At 43.7% G+C, this 20,086-nt stretch overlaps 1 protein-coding gene across 2 annotated transcripts; it reads right to left on the bottom strand.

Moving 5' to 3' along the window:
• Positions 1–866: 866 nt before the first annotated feature.
• LOC139418467 (amyloid beta precursor protein binding family B member 1-like) lies at positions 867–18,335 on the bottom strand. Of its 2 annotated transcripts, none has more exons than XM_071167939.1 (14): positions 18,205–18,335; positions 16,640–17,457; positions 16,274–16,479; positions 15,956–16,018; positions 15,707–15,783; positions 15,523–15,583; positions 11,524–11,670; positions 11,308–11,435; positions 10,034–10,148; positions 9,794–9,878; positions 8,042–8,122; positions 5,755–5,870; positions 5,432–5,608; positions 867–4,256 (listed from the first exon to the last, which is right to left on the bottom strand). In XM_071167939.1, the coding sequence occupies exons 2-14, from the start codon at positions 17,436–17,438 to the stop codon at positions 4,095–4,097; spliced, it is 2,217 nt and encodes a 738-aa protein (XP_071024040.1). In that variant the 5' UTR covers positions 17,439–17,457; positions 18,205–18,335; the 3' UTR covers positions 867–4,094. The 2 variants fall into 2 exon arrangements, with proteins under 2 accessions (XP_071024040.1, XP_071024038.1); XM_071167937.1 differs by having other exon boundaries at positions 8,027–8,122; positions 18,205–18,317.
• Positions 18,336–20,086: the final 1,751 nt, after the last annotated feature.

The following is a 20,086-nucleotide window of genomic DNA, read 5'->3' as shown; positions in this document are numbered from 1 at the left end:
GTCAGTCAATCTGGAAAACTTCAAGAACTTTGAACATTTCAAGTGCAGTCACATAGTCAAGTGCAGGCTATGACGAAACTGGCTCCCATGAAGACCGCCACAGGAAAGGAAGATCCAGAATTACCTCTGCTGCAGAGGATATGTTTATTAGTTACCAGCCTCCAAAATTGCAGCCCAAATAAATGGGCTGCATTTCACAAAGTTCAAGTAACAGACATCTCAACATCAACTGTTCAGAGGAGACTGCATGAATCAGGCCTTCATGGTTAAATTGCTGCAAAGAAACCACTACTAAAGGACACCAATAAGATGAAGAGACTTGCATGGGCCAAGAAACGGTGACACTGTGATTTACTTAGAATTCAAGGCACACTTAACCAGCATGGCTACCGCAGCGATACGCCATCCCATCCGGCTTGCGCTTAGTGGAATTATCATTTGTTAGTCCCACTAAAAATGACCCAACACACACCTCCAGGCTGTGTAAGGGCTATTTTACCAAATAGAGTGATGGAGTGCTGCATCAGATGACCTGGCCTCCACAATCCCCTGATCTCAACCAAATTGAGATGGTTTGGGATGAGTTGGACCGCAGAGTGAAGGAAAAGCAGCCAACAAGTGCTCAGCATATGTGGGAACTCCTTCAAGACTGTTGGAAAAGCATTCCAGGTGAAGCTGGTTGAGAAAATGCCAAGCGTGTGCAAACTATCAAGGAAAAGCATGGCTACTTCAAAAAAGCCTAAATATATTTTGATTAATTTAAGACTCTTTTGGTTACTACATGATTCCATGAGTTATTTCATAGTGTGTCTTCACTATTATTCTACAATGTAGAAAATAGTAAAAATAAAGAATGCTTGAATGAGTAGGTGTACAAACTTTTAATTGGTACTGCATATACATACACACACCTCATTTACATTCTTCAGATATGTAAATGACCACTTTTTTTTGCATTACAGTCACCAGTGGATATTAAAGAAAACAGAAGCTAAAAAATACACATGGCTGACAAACAGGAGTGTGAACAAAAAGGTATCACTTCATTGTAAGGATTCCTTAATAAGGCTTAATAAATACCTCACATCGAAAGGTTAACAACACACTGAACACATCTGAAGAACAAAAAGGCAGACATACAAGTTCACGTTTGTTAAAAACTGAACCTAGATATTTTCCATGGCCTATGACAGAGGACATGATCACAGCCCTATCATAGTAGTGTTGCGGTACATTTGGATCAAAGTCGGTTTCTTATCTTCAACACATGTAAATCCTTCAATAATTTATCTTAAGTTAAAGAAAAGCATTTTTTACTCATTTTTATTGCAATGATTAATCCTTAATAAGACAAATATTTAACCTTGAACATCACCAAAGCAACCTAAATATCTTGAGCATTACAACAAGGAATCTACATTGACAATCCGATGGGGTTTTTGTTAGTAGGGCTAACGTATACCAGTACTCAGACTTCCCATCGTGGCCTATATTTGTCCTTACAGAGCTGAAAACACACGGAGGACCTGAGAAGCTAGGGTCAGTTCTTATATAACAGCCATGCAAAGTGCACCCACTGGTTAACATCTACACTGAATATATAAATGGGTTATAACTGATTTCTCAGCAAAACAAAAGAAACCGGTGAGCAATAAGTGGATTAGGGACATGTGTAGTGACAGTCACTATTGAAATGGAAGGGAAAACATTTGACACGTGAAATGTACAGTCACATGTATAGCAACAACATGCACAAATTCTTGATAGTATTTTTGAGGCCTCAAAGCATGGTCCAATATTACAGTGTGAATTAAAAATAAATGATATACTAACAGCAGGAAGCTCTGTTTGTACAAGGCAACCAATGTCTGACATTTACAGTAAGTAGTGTAGAGTACTTAGTGTGTAGAGTAAGGAGTAAAAATTATAGGCGTGACGAAAATCGCACAAATTCAGTTACAAAAAAAACAATGTCATACTAAAAAAAACTACATTGTACATACATGTATCTGTGTTTTTATTAATCAGTACTTAAGAGTGAGCGAGCAACTAAAGCCAGGCCAAAGCCTAACCTATGGCTTCTTGTCTGGTCAAATTGCTGTCCAAAACAGATGAGAGCTGGAGAAATGTGGCACAATAAAGTGAAGGAGGGGGATAAATAGTATGGTGATACAGATTTGGAAACACTGCTGCAACAGTGACCACATAGTGGTAGGAACTGAGGGTAAAAAGGCATCTATATCTCACAGATATGTTACACACACACTTAGAAAAATATAATAATTTAATTTAAAAAAAGAAAGTATTTTTAACCAACTGCATTCAAAAACAAAAAGGGAAGACTATGCTCTCGTCAGTCAACTATGGGATAGTGTATTTTAAAGATGTGTTTATATGCAGCGAAGTGTTCATATGATTTACACATACTGCACGCTAAGGAGGAAACTTCCACACATACTTCAGCCTGAATATTTCATAGACAAACAAGCTCTCCTGTTGTGTCGTCAGACACACTGCTAATGAAAAATAACTATTCTAAAGCCCAGCAGAGGGCAGTCAGGAGTTTAAAAACTGAAATAAAAAAAGGAAGTGGGAGTTAAATGACTTGTGAGTTACTGACAGACGCTGTCAAGTTCAGTGACATGTCTATCACAATGACAGTAGTGTCTCATCCCTTAGACCCAATTAATTAGGAGGCATAAAAGTTGCCAGATCTTATAAACAGTTTGAAAGGACAAGGGGGTAGCTATAAATAGCTGTCACTGCTCAGATGTAACTAAATTAAAACAAGTTTAGACATACAGAATGGAGTAAAGGAAAACAATTATAACACTTGACACGTAAAAAAAAACATTGTTAAACAGATAAAAGAACGTGGTTAAACAGACTAACATACAACATCTGATCACAACAAAAGGATGACAAAACCAACTTCAGATCCATTTCCACACAATAAAAAGCTTCCATCTTCCTCCAACATACTGTCCACTTGGAGTGCAGTAACAGATAGCCTAAGCCTTCTTTGAGACATGAGAGGTTTCACTAAAACTTGAGTCATGCTCTAAAAGTATGCTATCTCCATTTTAGATTTGAGGAGTTGAACTACAGACATTTTACTGCAATTTGCAATACACATACAAATAAAATGTTGCACTTGCTGGTTTACCAGCTCCCCCAGAAGGAAGAGGGGACTTAAAACAAAACGGCTTTACAACAAATGTACTATACAAACTATATATATCCAAAATATTTATTTGCCAAATATTATATTAGCTAGCATGTTTTAGTGCTTCCAGCTCAACACTCATTCACCATGCTCCATTTTATGTAGACTTCTCATGCCACTGTTTCTAATTTCTTTCAAGTCGATATCCATTTTGAAATGAAAACCAACATGTGCCACAAGCACATGGCATGAGCGCAACCACATTCACAATTCAATTGCACATTTTCCATTTCTATTTTCACAAATAATATACTTTATTTGTTCTGCAAAACAAATAGCAGAGACAATGTTACAGAACTGTTTTCCTAAGCATAATTAGTGTTGGTACTTTGTAAGACCAAGTTTCCTCTTAACAGACCAATAAGAAAGAGTTCCAAACATCTCTTCCAATAAAAATAAATGTTCGGTTTCCCCCTCAGACCACTCCCTGACAGTCCTAGCTAAATTCTTGAGAAACTGCTCTTTGCTAAGAAGCTGTTTTTGTTTATTTTTGACCATTTTACCTGAAAACAAATCACAGTAAAGTACTTTATTCTTACCCAGAAATGATTTGATATTGAGATAACTTCTGCATTGGACCTTTAATAAATCACAGATTAAACAAACAAGTGAAAAGATGGCCTACTTGTCCAACCAAAGGTGAAGTGAAGGAAGTGTAACGCATGGAGGAGCTGTGGGCAGCGCTAGGTTTACTGGTACCCCAACCTAACAGGCAGCCCACAGTGCCCATGAGAAGGGAAGCAGGTTCTACCATAACACCTCAGAATAGGGGCGATAGAGAGGCAGTGGAGGAGTGAGGAGAGCCATGGCTATCATGGTGGGCTTGGCCTGGGGGTAGAGTGGTGTGTAGTGGGTTAGTTGGCACCTCTCAGGGCGTCTGGGACCCGGACCTCTTGAAGCTGCCCAGCAGGCTCTGAACTCCCTTCTTGACACTTGAGCCCACACGGCGTGCCACAGAGTCAGCCGGCGGGCCTGGCAGGCAGGAGCTGGTACTGGGCGGCCTGGCGTCCAGACACTTCTGGTAGCGCAGCTGTCAACAGGCACACAAAATTAGCACCAAATCTCATTCGAAATATAAACTTCGAATTCAAAATATATGGTGCAACAAGGCTGTGTATGTTTACTATTTTCTCTTCATAAAACAGTCCAGTCCTGGCAAACTCCTCATATCGAGAAGAACCACCTACCCAATGAAAAAGTTGCCATATCAAATAAGAACCCATCTGAATGCAGTCGTTTGTTGGGTAATGCTTTTTCAGGACTATACATTGCCGATTCACTGACATCACATGGACGTGACTTCAATAATCATGCAAGGAGGAATGATAGCCTACTCTCTGTCCACCTGGCTTGTAAATATTCTCTGTTTCAGTGTCAATCTAATTTTCCACTCGTCTGTGCCTCCATCCTTGGTACAGTAGCTAGTTAGCCAACTAGCTAGCTTGATTTGCATTGTTTTGGGCATTTTTAAGCTAACTACACAACCAGGCATTAGATTAGAGGTAGAGGAGGGAAGCAAAATGACTTCATCTAAATAGTCCTCCATGCTGGACTTATATGACATTTACGTACATTTTCTTATAGGGGGCAACGTTCTTTTTTTTTTATTCGTTATTTTACCAGGTAAGTTGACTGAGAACACATTCTCATTTGCAGCAACGACCTGGGAAATAGTTACAGGGGAGAGAAGGGGAATGAACGAGGCAATTGTAAACTGGGGATTATTAGGTGACCGTGATGGTTTGATGGCCAGATTGGGAATTTAGCCAGGGCACCAGGGTTAACACCCCTACTCTTACGATAAGTGCCATGGGATCTTGAATGACCGCAGAGTCAGGACACCCGTTTAACATCCCATCCGAAAGACGTCCCATCCGTCTTATAGGGATATCTAGAAAAACATAAAATAGCGGAACACTTCTCTCCTGTCTGCACACAGCTGTCACAAACTCAATGGCTCTTGAATCTTTGCAGGCAGAGCCCAGTTGATACAATGTTGAAAGTTTGCTAGCGAGAGTGTGAGCTCAAAACAGACAGGCAGAGTAGAGAGATGATGTGATTGAAAGACAACCTGAACCAAGCTCCATGAACGGCCTGTGAGATTTATAGAGGATATTGATTTTCAATAGGATATTATCTGCCGGACAATTAATTTGTATCGGACAAAAGCCAGCAATTACCGGCTGATGGAAACATTGCACTCACCATGCAGGCGGCCTGCACGGCCTCACTGAGGCTGGCTGCGTTGGGCTCACACCAGAACATGTGGCAGATGAAGTCCCCGGGGCCCTCGGCCATGATGAAGGCAAAGGTGTGGACGTCCTTCCCCACGCCCATGAAGGACAGGAACCGCACCCGGCACTCTGACAGAACCTCCTCTGTCTGCAAGAAACAACAGAACGCCTTGGGTTCTATTCCCACAGAAACTTAAACAACCTCAGACCTTCAAATTAGAATGACATTAAAAAAATATATATTTTTTGAGATTGTGTGTACATTTGAGTGCGACCATCTATATGTGTACTCACCTCAGCAGTGATTATGGTAAGTGTGGCTGAGGCCACGTTCACAGTAACTGACGTCCACTCTTCCTTGACTTTGGAATTCATTGCTGTGTCGAGGGCAACATTAACTAGGTCCATACCTGGATAGGAATAACAACCACCTAGGTTAGCTAGCAGCTACATCTACAGTGCATTCGGAAAGTATCCAGACCCATTCCCTTTTTCAACATTTTGTTACATTAGAGCCTTTTTCTAAAATGGATTGAATCCTCATCAATCTACACACAATACCCAATAATGACAAAGCAAAAACAGGTTTAGATTTTTGTGCAAATATATAAAAATAAATAAAAAACAGAAATACCTTATTTACATAAGTATTCAGACCCTTCGATATTAGACTCAAAATTGATTTCAGGTGGATCCTGTTGTTTTCATTGATCATCCTTGAGATGTTTCTACAACTTGGGAGTCCACCTGTGGTAAATTCAATTGATTGGACATGATTTGGAAAGGCACACATCGGTCTATATAAAGTCCCACAGTTGGCAGTGCATGTCAGAGCAAAAACCAAGCCATGAGGTCGAAGGATTTGTCCGTAAAGCTCAGAGGCAGGATTGTATCGAGACACAGATCTGAGAATGGGCACCAAAAATGTTTTGCAGCATTGAAGGTCCCCATGAACACAGTGGCCTCCATCATTCTTAAATGGAAGAAGTTTGGAACCACCAATAATCTTCCTAGAGCTGGCCGCACGGCCAAACTGAGCAATCGGGGGAGGAAAGGGCCTTGGTCAGGGAGGTGACCAAGAACCCGATGGTCAAAGCTCCAGAGTACCTCTGTGGAGATGGGAGAACCTTCCAGAAGGACAACCATCTCTGCTGCATTTCACCAATCAGGCCTTTATGGTAGAGTGTCCAGACGGGAAAGGGGATACCTAGTCCGTTGTACAACTGAATGCCTTCAACTGAAATGTGTATTCCGCATTTAACCCAACCCCTCAAGCAGAGAGGTGTGGGGGGCTGCCTTAATTGGAATCCACATCTTTGGCGCCCAAAGAACAGTGGGTTAACTGCCTTGCTCAGAGGCAGAATGACAGATTTTTACCTTGTCAGGTCAGCGATTCGATCCAGCAACCTTTCGGTTACTGGCCCAACGCTAACCACTGCCGCCCCAGGAAGCCACTCCTCAGTAAAAGGCACATGACAGCCAGCTTAGATTTAGCCAAAAGAGACCTAAAGGGCTATCAGACCAGGAGAAACAAGATTCTCTGGTCTGATGAAACCAAGATTGAACTCTTTGGCTTGAATGCCAAACTTCACGTCTGGAGGAAACCTGGCACCATCCTTACGATGAAGCATGGCTAAGGCAGCATCATGCTGTGGGGATGTTTTTCAGCGGCAGGGACTGAGAGACTCGTCAGGATCGAGGGAAAGATGAACGGTACAAAGTACAGAGAGATCCTTGATGAAAACCTGCTCCAAAGCAATCAGAACCTCAGACTGGGACAAAGGTTCACCTTCCAACAGGACAAGGACCCAAAGAACACAGCCAAGACAACACAGGAGTGGCTTCTGGACAAGTATCTGTAAGTCCTTGAGTGGCCCAGCCAGAGCCCGTACTTGAACTGATAGCTGTGCAGCGACGCTCCCCATCCAACCTGACAGAGCTTGAGAGGATCTGCTGAGAAGAATGGAAGAAACTCCCCAAACACAGGTGTGCCAAGCTTGTAGCGTTATACCCAATAAGACTCAAGGCTGTAATCGCTGCCAAAGGAAAAACATTATAGATTTTTGAATAAGGCTGTAACGTAACAAAACATGGAACATGTCAAGGGGTCTGGATACTTTCCAAATGCACTGTACATCTGTCTGAGTACACTCAATACCTGAGAATATTAGGAAAATCGAAGGAAGGAATTACTAGAAATGTGTTCGTTCATAATTCACTGAAAACCAAGAGAGTTAAAAGCTCAATATCCATAACAAGAGGATAGCTCATTGAAGTTGAGACTTCACACAGTAAGAAATCAGTATCAATCTGTAGGAGAAATTAGTAGAATACGTGCAATAATTTGAGACATTCAATTAAGTAAACGTGTATAGAATGCATTTCATTGAGTGAAACCAAACTTAGTAGAAAGTTAGCATTCATTTAAACACAGTACCAACATACAGGAGGACAAGTGGAATGTTAAATACAGGCAGTGACTGAGAAGTTTTCCTGAAACATTGTTCAAAACACCACAAGATACACCAACAAACAGCTAGGAAAGAGAAGAAAAAGCATTCCTTACCAAAGCGTTCCTTACCTACGGGTTTGGCCACAGGCACGTTACCTAGGTAACATACCTGGAAGCGCTGGACTAGCTCATTCTTTGGTGCAGGGAATTCTGTAGGGAGAATAGAGCAGAGTGAGAGAGAGAGAAGACCTCATGCTTAAACCATACAAAGGACCATAGATGCATTTGGTTTCAGATTATACATAGTATATAGTCATTAGGGATGACAAATGTTATCGAACCGTTCGGTATGCCCCCTACGGTTCAATACGCACACGTGAACCGTGGAATTATGGTATGCCTGTCATTTTCCTATCATTTCCAAAACGTGCTTATTGCGCTGCAGACTACATGCACGTTGTACATTCAAATCCACAGAAGCAAACGCTCAGCTTGTGGCCGTTAGGGGGCTCCTGGGGCTGACAAACTTTACTCCACAGCAATGTCTCAAAATGTGGCAACCGCAGTGACCGCAACTCACTCAAACAACCAATGGACGATTTGCAATGACATCTCAGTAGGAAACCTCCCTAACGGGGCCCCATAAAGAGAGGGGAAACTAAAAAGAAATATTCTCTCAGCTCCAACGTGACAATGGCGTGCACCAACGAGACAGAGAGAAGCAGATTTGAAGAAGCACCGCCGTCTTTCAAATCCGCTGTGTGGGAACATTTTGGATTCAGCGTTCAATATGACGACGAGGGTAAGAAGACCGTAAACAAAGTACAGTCTGCAAGCATTGCTTTGCCACTCGGCGACTAGAGTGGAAACACTTCTAACATGATGTGTCATTTACGTGGCCATCACCCGGCCGTATCCCTTGCAGGTGGAGTAAGGAGAGTCCACCCGTTAACGAAAACACCACATTCTCTCGCTGCTGCCTTCTAACAACAATTTGCAACAAATTCAGAAAAACAAAGAAATAACGAAAGCAGTGGGAGTACTCATAGCCAAAGATTTGAGGCACTATTCGATGGTTACTAACTCAGTACTTTGTCACCTGATGGAAAAAATGTAACTGCGTTACAATGTCTCCTACACACATTTCAGCAGCAAAGTAATTCCCAAACTCGATGAAACATCACAGAGAGAAATAGAAAACAAATTGACATAGATACCCCATCTAGCTCTCTCCACTGATAGTTGGACCTCCAGAGCAACTCGAAGCTACCTCCACTATGTACTGGAAGCTACCTCACTGTGACGGTTCACTATGTACTGGAAGCTACCTCACTGTGACGGTTCACTATGTACTGGAAGCTACCTCACTGTGACGGTTCACTATGTACTGGAAGCTACCTCACTGACGGTTCACTATGTACTGGAAGCTACCTCACTGTGACGGTTCACTATGTACTGGAAGCTACCTCACTGTGACGGTTCACTATGTACTGGAAGCTACCTCACTATGTACTGGAAGCTACCTCACTGTGACGGTTCACTATGTACTGGAAGCTACCTCACTGTGACGGTTCACTATGTACTGGAAGCTACCTCACTGTGACGGTTCACTATGTACTGGAAGCTACCTCACTGTGACGGTTCACTATGTACTGGAAGCTACCTCACTATGTACTGGAAGCTACCTCACTGTGATGGTTCACTATGTACTGGATTGTATGACACTCATCCTCTGTATGAGTGTCATACAAGCACACACTTTTCTTAAATAGAAAGACACTGAAACCGTACCGTGGCCCACAAACCGTGATACATACCGAACCGTGGGCTCACTGTACCATTACATCCCTAATAGTCACAGTAAAAGTGCCAGTGTTTTACCCTGGAAAGGAATGTCTGCCAGGTTAGAGGGGTCTGTGTTGAGTCTGTTCAGAGAGGATTTGGATGACTTCCTCTGGGCCATTATCTACAGATAAGGAAAGACACAGTTTAGCCTTAAATTCAACATTTGAAAAAACGAGGACAACCATCCACCCCTGAACCACAGTTTCACAGTCATGTGAAAAAAGTTACATTTGGAGACCAGAGTATGGTGCAATGCACCATAGCAGATGGGCTTACCTTAGAGCAGATGTCATGCATGCTCGTGGCAATGTTCTTAGCAGGTGTGTCACACCTGAACACATGGCACTTCAGAACATGAGTCAGTTTGTCTCTCGCCACGTAGGCAAAGTCCCTAAAGTTAGCACAAACACACACAAACAAAAAGAGGTATCACCAGAGAAAGAGGCTGTTATAAAGGCTGATCATGACAAATGAGGCTGATGAAACGGACAATGCTGAAATCAGTCAATACTGATAAGGATTTTTGACCAATATTGTTCAGTCTCTACTCAAGAGAAATATTAACCAAAAATACAATGAACAAATGTAACCACAACTATGACAGAGAACACTTAACGTAGTCTGACTATTATTGATGGCTAGTCTTCACTGAGTGTACAAACATTAAGAACACCTGCTCTTTCCATGACAGACTGACCAGGTGAATGCTATGATCGCTTACTGATTTCACTTGTTCAATCCACTTCAGTCAGTGTAGATGAAGGGGAGGAGACAGGTTAAAGAAGGATTTTTAAAGCCTTGAGATATGGATTGTGTATGTGCCATTCAGAGGGTGAATGGGCAAGACCAAAGTTTTAAAGTGCCTTTGAACGGGATATGTTAGTATGTGCCAGACACACCGATGTGTCAAGAACTGCAATGCTGCTGGGTTTTTCACGCGCAACAGTTTCCTGTGTTTATCAAGAATGGCCCACCACTCAAAGAACAACCAGCCAACGTGACATAACTGTGGGAAGCATTGGAGTCAACATGGGCCAGCATCCCTGTGGAACGCTTTCAACACCTTGTAGAGTCCATGCCCCCACGAATTGAGGCTATTATGAGGGTAAGGGGGGGGGGGGGGGGGGACAATATTAGGAAGGTGTTCTTAATGTTTTGTACAGTGTATAGGTGCTACTTTCAGAGAAACTGATCGAAAGTCATGGGTGGGAGTGAGAAACATCAAGCATTATGGGATGGGGGTGTGGAATCAACAACTGACAAGCCAATGTTGTAACTATGACAACCACAACCTATGTGACGGAAGATGGTGGATACAACAATACACTACCTCTCCCTGTGTGCCCAAGTGCAGCAGGTTAGAGAGAAAACACCAAATCAATTCAACAGAAAACAAAGCAGGATTCACAAAAAGGCAACTCGAGATTCAGTTAAAAGCTAGGCAAATAAAACTAAAATAAGAAACATTTCCTATAGCAAACTGGCAAAATCTGAAATGTAGATTATATTAATAAAATAAAAAAGAATAGTTAGAGTAGCAGGGGACTGGCCTGCCGTTGTCCCGGCCCACTCCCCACACTCGGATGCTGACGATAGGCTGGGTGTGCAGCAAGGTCTGGCCCAACGGATCTATCAGGTTCAAGATCTCATTCTCCAGAACAAGGAGCATGTCTTTTCCCTGTGTGGAAACATTACACAACATTTCTCTAAACATTGTTCTACCAACATTACGAGGTTATATTCCCATACACAAGCCATTATCTGACCTCTCCCCAGATCCCAGCCGTGTCGTGCAGGTTGTGTTTGTGGTAGGAGAGCTGTCTGATGCAGTTGTTGACAGCCACACTGCTCTTCCCTGGAGCCATCTCCTCCTCTGATATCTCCACCCAGCCAAGAGACCGGACTGCAAAAACCTATTCAAATCCATTTTTATGTCACATGCTTCGCAAACAGGTGAAGACTAACAGTGAAATGCTTACCAACAATGAAAAAATAAAAACAATGTGTAACGATAACTTGGCTACATACACAGGGTACCAGTACAGAGTCGATGTGCAGGGCTACGAGGTAATTGAGATAGATATATACATATAGGTAGGGGTAAAGTGACTAGGCAACATGACATAATAAACAGTAGTAGTAGCAGCTTCTGTGAGGATTGTGTGTTTTTCCTGACAGTATGCCTGTGTGTATGTGTTATGTGTGAGTGTATGTAGGAGTGTCAGTGTAGGTATGTGTGAGTGTGTGGGTAGAGTCCAGTGTGTGTGCATGAGTCAAAAGAGTTAGTCCAGGAAGCAATTTGACTACCTGCATTGACCCTTTTTGCACTAACTATGTAGCAGTCTTATGGCTTGTAGGTAGAAGCTGTTCAGGGTCCTGTTGGTTCCAGACTTGGTGCATTGGTACCGCTTGCTGAGAGAACAGTCTATGACTTGGGTGACTGGAGTCTGAGCATTTTTAAGGCCTTCCTCTGACACCGCCTGGTATAGATGTCCTGGATGGCAGGGAGCTTGGCCCATATGTACTGGGCCGTACGTACTACCCTCTGTAGCGCCTTGCGGTCGGATGGCAAGCAGTTGCCATTCAAGCTGTGATATAGCCAGTGAAGATACTCTAAAAATGGTGCAGCTGTAGAACTTTGAGGATCTGAGGACCCAAGCAAAATATTTTCAGTCTCCTGAAGAAAAAGAGGCATTGTCGTGCCAACTGTGTTGGTGAGTGGACCATGTGAATTCCTTAATGACGTGGACACCAAGGAACTTGAGGCTCTCGACCCACCCCATCGATGTGGATGGGGGCGTGCTCGGCATGCTGTTTCCTGTAGTCCATGATCAGCTACTGTGTCTTGCTGACGTTAAAAGGAGAGGTTGTTATCCTGGCACCGCACTGCCAAGTCACTGACCTCCTTATAGGCCGTCTCATCGTCGTTGGTGATCAGGCCTACGACAGTCATGTCGTCAGCAAACTTAATGATGGTGTTGGAGTCGTTCGCGGGCAGAGTCGTGGATGAAAAAGGAGTACAGGAGGGGACAATGCACACACCCAAGGGCCCACACCATGTAGTGGGTCAGCATGGCTAATGTGTTGTTGCCTATCTACACCACCGGGGGTGCGGCCTGTCAGGAAGTACAGGATCCAGTTGCAGAGGGAGGTGTTCAGTCCCAGAGTACAGAGCTTAGTGATGACCTTGGAGGGCACTATGATGTTTAACGCTGAGCAATAGTCAATGAACAGCATTCTCACATAGGTGTTCCTCTTTTCCAGCTGGGAGAGGACAGTGTGGAGTGCAATAGCGATTATGTAATCTGTGGCCCTGTTGGGGCGGTATGCAAATTGGAGTGGGTTCAGGGTGTCTGGGGGGAAGGTGTTGATGTGAGTCATGACCAGCCTTTCAAAACTTTTCATGGCTAGATGTGAGTGCTACGGGGCGATAGTCATTGAGACAAGTTACCTTGGCTTTCTTTGGCACAGGGACTATGGTGCTCTGCTTGAAACATGTAGGTATTACAGACTGGTTCAGGGAGAGGTTGAAAATGTCAGTGAAGACACTTGCCAACTTGCCAGCATGCTCGGAGTACGCATCCTGGTAATCCGTCTGGCCCTGCAGCCTTGTGAATGTTGACCTGTTTAAAGGTCTTACTCACGTCGGCTTTGAAGAATGAGATCACACAGTCAACCCGGAACAGCTGGTGCTCTCATGCATGGTTCAGTGTGGCTTGCCTTGAAGCGAGAATAGAAGGCATGTAGCTCTCCTGGTAGGGTCATGTCACTGGGCAGCTCATGGCTGGGTTTCCCATTTTAATTTGTGTTAGTTTGCAAGCCCTGCCACATCTGACAAGCGTCAAAGCCGGCGTAGTAGGATTCATTCTTTGCCCTGTATTGATGCTTTTCCTGTTTGATGGCTCATCGGCGGGCGTAGTGGGATTTCTTTAAAGTGTCCCGATTAGTGTCCAGCTCCTTGAAAGCGGAAGTTCTAGCCTTTAGCTCAGTGCGGATGTTGCCTGTAATCCATGGCTTCTGGTTGGGATAAGGTGAATTTGGAAAGAATTCAGACCCCTTTACTTTAACATTTTGTTACGTTACAGCCTTATTCTAAATCTACACACAATACCCCATTATGACAAAGAAATGTTTGCACATTTATTAAAAATAACTGAAATATGACATTTATATAAGTATTCAGACCCTTTACTCAGTACTTTGTTGAAGCACCTTGGCAGCAATTACAGCCTCAAGTCTTCTTGGGTATGATGCTACAAGCTTGGCACACCTGTATTCGAGGAGTTTCTCCCATTCTTCTCTGCAGATACTCTCAAGCTCTGTCAGGTTGGATGGGGAGCATCGCTGCACAGCTATTTTCAGGTCTCTCCAGAGATGTTCGATCGGGTTCAAGTCCGGGCTCTGGCTGGGCGACTAAAGGACATTCAGAAACTCGTCCCAAATCCACTCCTGCATGGTCTTGGCTGTGTGCTTAGGGTTGTTGTCCTGTTGGAAGGTGAACCTTTGCCCCAGTCGGAGGTCCTGAGTGCTCTGGAGCAGGTTTTCATCAAGGATCTCTCTGTACATTGCTCCGTTCATCTTTCCTAGGAGACTAGTCAGGATCGTAGTCCTTGCTGCTAAAAAAACATACCCACAGCATGATATTGCTACCACCATGATTCACCGTAGGGATGGTGCCAGGTTTCCTCCAGACATGACGCTTGACACTCAGGCCAAAGAGTTCAATCTTAGTTTCATCAGACCAGATTATCTTGTTTCTCATGGTCTGAGAGTCCTTTATGTGCCTTTAGGCAAATTCCAAGCGGGCTGTCATGTGCCTTTTACCGAGGAGTGGCTTTTGTCTGGCCACTACCATAAAGGCCTGATTGGTGGAGTGCTGCAGAGATGGTTGTCCTTCTGGAAGATTCTCCCATCTCCACAGAGGAACTCTGGAGCTTTGACCATCGGGTTCTTGGTCACCTCCCTGAACAAGGCCCTTTCCTCCCCTGATTGCTCAGTTTGGCCGGGCTTATAGCTCTAGGAAGAGTCTTGGTGCTTCCAAACGTCTTCCATTTAAGAATGATGGAGGCCACTGTGTTCTTGGGGACTTTCAATGCTGACAAAATGTTTTGGTACCCTTCCCCAGATCTGTGCCTCGACACAATCCTGTCTTGGCACTCAACGGACAAGTCCTTCAACCTCATGGCTTAGTTTTTGCTCTGACATGCACTGTCAACTGTGGGATCTTATATGGACAGGTTTGTGCCTTTCCAAATACTGTCCAATCAATTGAATTTGCCACAGTTGACACCAATAAAGTTGAAGAAACATCAAGGATGATCAATGGAAACAGGATGCACCGGAGCTCAATTTCGAGTTTCATAGCAAAGGGTCTGAATACTTACGTAAATAAGTATAAGTAAAATAATTAGTATTTTTTTAAATAAATTTGCTAACATTTCTAGAAACCTGTATTTGCTTTGTTATTATGGTGTAGTGTGTAGATTGATAGATTTTTATTTTATTTAATACATTTTAGAATAAGGCTGTAACGTAACAAAATGTGGAAAAAGTCAAGGGGTCTGAATACTTTCTGAATGCATTGATTGTTCGTACAGTGACTTTGGGGACAATGTTGTTGATGCATTTATTATTAAAGCCACACAAAGACATGAGGACAGAGAAAGAGCGACTGAACTTAGGTTGAATGTTGACAGAGAGAAAAATATGTGTGGGATTGGAGTGGAATGATGGTTATGTCCATGTGTCCAAGTGAGAGTACATACCTTAGCCTCCGGGTCATTGATGAGCGAGTTCATCTTTTCCTTTTCTTCAGATTGTGAGGAGCTAGGAGGTGAAAGGAATCAGACTATCAGTTAGTTGTCATCTACACAAGTCAGGAGCATCTAATGATAACAGACACCATGCATGGTGGGGGGGGGGGGGGGGGGGGGGGGGGGGGAGACTCACTTGAGGTTGATAGAGGCATAACGCAATGTGGCTCCTTCAAAATCCTTTAGGGTCTGATCAGCCATGGCATCTTCCTCCTGAATTTAAAACAACAGTAAGAAGTCAAAATCACCAATCATATTTCTACATTTGATATAGTAAATAGTAAGCAGTTGATACCTAAACATTGAACATCTCAATGTGCAATGTTAATGTAAAGGTTTTCAAACGGAATTGATGTTGGGCTTGTTTCAAGTAGTTGGCACTTACCTTCCAGAACTCCTCGTCATTAAATCTGTTGGGGCGGCACTGGGTGAGACTATTCCACATCAACTGAAAATACAAAAAGGACCAATTAGAAAACTAAATCAGTTCGCACTAGCAGTGGGTGCTTAATGGAAATACAATGACTGTGCGGCACGGGCAGGCATTGAGTACCGGCAGATGGGTCAATGCACGTACAATCCACTTGCTCAGACAATTTTTTATTCACAGTCCTGATACAGTATGTGGAACAATGTAGTCTTCTATCAAATGGCAAGAACAATGTCCTCAACACAGACTCCATCACTATCCTCTAGCTCTCACCGTTGGCTCCGCGTTGGGTGTGATGGCAGGGGAGGTACTGGAGGGTCTTTCTGGGGCTTCTCCCTCCTCTATGGGAGAGGGGGGCTCCCACTGTGTGGTGCCTGTTGGGATGTGCCAGTAGTAGGTACCCGACTCGTCTCTGACCCGCATCCACCCTGCAGGCAGGTCTGTGTCCGTCTCAAACGCACTACGGTCCCAGTAAGACTCTATACAAAAGGAAGAACGGTGAGATAAATATAAGATAACCCAGAACACAATTGGACTGTGTCCCACTTCCTGTTTGTGACAAAAACAAAGTGTGAATCTTACACACAAAGCTTCATTCAAAGCCCATCCATTGTTAAGACATTTAGTTTCCCCTCTTACCTGGGTCACTGTCGGGCGTGCTGTTGGCTGTGCTGCCCTGAGACAGTGACATGCAACTGGAGTCCTCATCACTGGGTGCTGCGTTTCTGCCCTGAAACAGCAGGCATGTGTCCTTCACTTCTCCACTGTCATATCTCTGAGACTCACTGCTACTCTGCGCCTCAGACGAGTCTGTGTCCCTCTCTCCACCTGTTGGAAGTAGTGGAGACTCTTCCTCATCCCCGTCCTCTTTCTCTTCTTCCTCCTTCCCATGAGGGGTCTCTGAGGTGTCGATCAGCAGAGGCTCATTCAGGTCAGAGCAGAGGGACCTCAGGGTCTTAGAAGACGGGTTCTGCTCACTGTCTTCCTCCTGCTGGTCCATCACTAAAGAGTTATGGTTGGGGTTTCCATCTGGGCTCTCGTTGTGATTCAAATCCTGGTCAGAATGTATATTCTGGTCCTGCTGCCTCTCTGCCACTTTGCGAAGTTGATTCTGACCCTCCTTGAGCCACTTGGCATTGGTCCCAGTGCAGTGCTGTCCCTGCTCGTTCTCCTGGTTCCGGACCCTCTCCTCCTCTCTCTGTTGACTGGACTCTTCCTCATCGATGCAATTGCTACCCATGGTGCCATTCAGCAGGTCCAAAGGTGTGGATGTGGCATAGTTGTGGCGCTTCTTGGTGGAGGAGGTGGTGGTGCCTTTGGCCTTCTTGCTCAGGTCAGAATCAAACTGAACACTATGTGGGTAGCGGAGGTCAAGGGTCAGCGAGGATGGCAAGCATGTGTTCTCATTGGCCAGGTCGGAGGTCTTCTCCAAAGACATGGCAGGGAGCTTAGAACCACTGTTTGGACGTGGGGGAAACAGAAAATCAGGTATAAAGATTAACAAGGGTGTTTGTCTACAACAGCATACACAACTGTGTAGAGACAGAGTTAATGTATCAGTGTTTACATGGTCTGCATTAAATAGATCTAATTTGAGTTTCATCTGATTTCTAAAATGTAGCATGAATATGATTGCAACCCGTTAACTACTAGCAAAGCTTGGCATGCAGTGATTTCAGCTCCTCCCAGTTGGACTCCAAGGCTGTGCAAGCAACACAAACTATAGAATAGCTAAAGTTAGGTAAAAGCCCACACTAACGTTACATGTTAAGCTAGCTGACGTTAGCTCGTAAATGCCCACTGCATGTCTAGTTCGTTGCAAGCAAGTTAGATGCTACTATGCACAAAAAAGAGGGACAGAGGACATGTCATCTTGCGAGCTAGTTTGCCCTACATAACGAACAATGTTTGGAATATTTGTTTCTTAGCTAGCTAGCTAAAGCTGCCAAAATTGAAGAAAAAAGGCAATCAATAGTTATTAAACCACGTATGGCACACATATTAGCTAGCTATATAATTATATTTTGTATAATAGCCTAGAAGCCGTCAAATGCATCACATTAGCTAGTTAGCTCGAGTAACTAGCAAGCTGTTTGCTAGCTACAGTAACATTCGCTAGTACGTTAGTTGTGACTCACGTAGCACTATCATTCTCCAGTTATAAACACACCCTTGTCTTGGGTGCCAGCGACATGGTAACTTACCCTAAATTGTATTTTCCACACCTTTATTTCAGTGGTAAATAGCTAAATGTAATGGTTTGCGACATTGAAGACGACGTGGAACGAAACCAATTTTGTGAACCGCAAAAGCAGCAAACTACGTCACTCATAAACGTCATTCCGTAGATTAGAAATGATCCGTAGACGCAGCTGCAGACCTAGGATCAGCGTTACCCTCCTACATTTAAACCTTTTCTGTTATGGAAAACATTTTAAAGCTGATCTTATAACAGTGTGTATGGGGTTCGTCCTCTATAAGTAATGATAGTCAGACAAGATCAGGGGTGGGAAGAGTACTGAAAATCTGTTATTTAGATAGTAATTTACTCAAGTAAAAGTAGCCCCCTTAAGAAACTACTCGTAAGCGTAAAGAATTATCTGGTCAGAAAACTACTTAAAGGACAAGTCAGCCCCTTTTTACATTTGGTTGGTTATTATGAAGCATTTAGTGATGCCCATCACAGTTTTAGTGTCATTTTACGATTTCATGTCTATTAACTGTTTAGTGATGAGGAAAACCGGAAATTGCTTCTCTGTGACGTTTTTGAATAGGATCCATGAGGTGACTTTAAATTGTGGACAGTCATTTTCAGCGATTTATCATAACCTGTCTGTAGTTGTGATTATAATGGAACTCCCTGCAATTTGTTGCTCAGGCTGTCTTTGTCTAATAATATCTGTAAACTGGGTGACTGAAGTCTTTGACAATTTTGGGGGCTTCCTCTGACACTGCCTGGTATAGAGGTCCTGGATGGCAGGAAGTTTTACCCCAGTGATGTACTGGAATGTAGGCACTACCCTCTGTAGTGCCTTACGGTGCAATGCCGAGCAGTTGCCATACCAGGTGGTGATGCAACCGGTCAGGATGCTCTTGATGGTGCAGCTGTAGAACTTTTTGAGGATCTGGGGACCCATGCCAAATCTTTTCAGTCTCCTGAGGGGGGAAAAGGTGTTGTCGTGCCCTCTTCACAACTGTCTTAGGGTGTTTGGACAATGATAGCTTGTTGGTGAAGTGGACACCAAGGAACTTGAAACTCTCGACCCGCTCCACTTCAGTCCTGTCGATGTTAATGGGGGCCTGTTCAGCCCTCCATTTCCTGTAGTCCACGATCAGCTCCTTTGTCTTACTCACATTGAGAGAGATGTTGTCCTGGCACCACACAGCCAGGTCTCTGACCTCCTCCCTATAGGCTGTCTCATCATTGTCGGTGATCAGGCCTACCACTGTTGTGTCGTCAGCAAACTTAATGATGGTGTTGGAGTTGTGCTTGGCACGCAGTCGTGGGTGAACAGGGAGTACAGGAGGGAACTAAGCATGCACCCCTGAGGGGCCCCAGTGTTGAGGATCAGCGGGTCAGATGTGTTGTTGCTTATGACATACTGTAAGCAATATATTTAGACTAAACTTAATCTGGGTTTGATAGCCAGCTAGCTAAACTAACTGCGGGCTAACTAGGCGGAGCATTGCATCATGGGAGACTAAATGCACCCTAGGAATCGTAGTATGCTGCAGAGGGCAATGCAGAAGCTTAAAAATGACAAAAACAAGAAATCGTGCAGTAAGACTAACAAAAAAAGGGCAACAAATGTTTAGCAAATCTTACAGCAGTGCTAATAACAGCATAATAACTGGTTATAGAGTGGCAGAATTGCCTACTAACAAATTTAGTTTGGTAATTGTTATACCATATGGTAAACTGTAAACGCAAACAGAAAGAACAACAACTTAGTGTAATTGATTTGACATTCATTTATTATTTAACCCTGCCAGCACTACAACCAGCACCAGTTGTTGACAGTGAACATAATGTCCCTCCCGGGAACATGCTACTTCAAGTACAGCCCACAGAGAGTAACTAGAAAA

The sequence above is a fragment of the Oncorhynchus clarkii genome, chromosome 10 (genome assembly GCF_045791955.1).
Source record: "Oncorhynchus clarkii lewisi isolate Uvic-CL-2024 chromosome 10, UVic_Ocla_1.0, whole genome shotgun sequence".
In the NCBI taxonomy this organism is placed as follows: Eukaryota; Metazoa; Chordata; class Actinopteri; order Salmoniformes; family Salmonidae; genus Oncorhynchus; species Oncorhynchus clarkii.
This window is presented reverse-complemented; position numbering and strand designations above follow the sequence as displayed.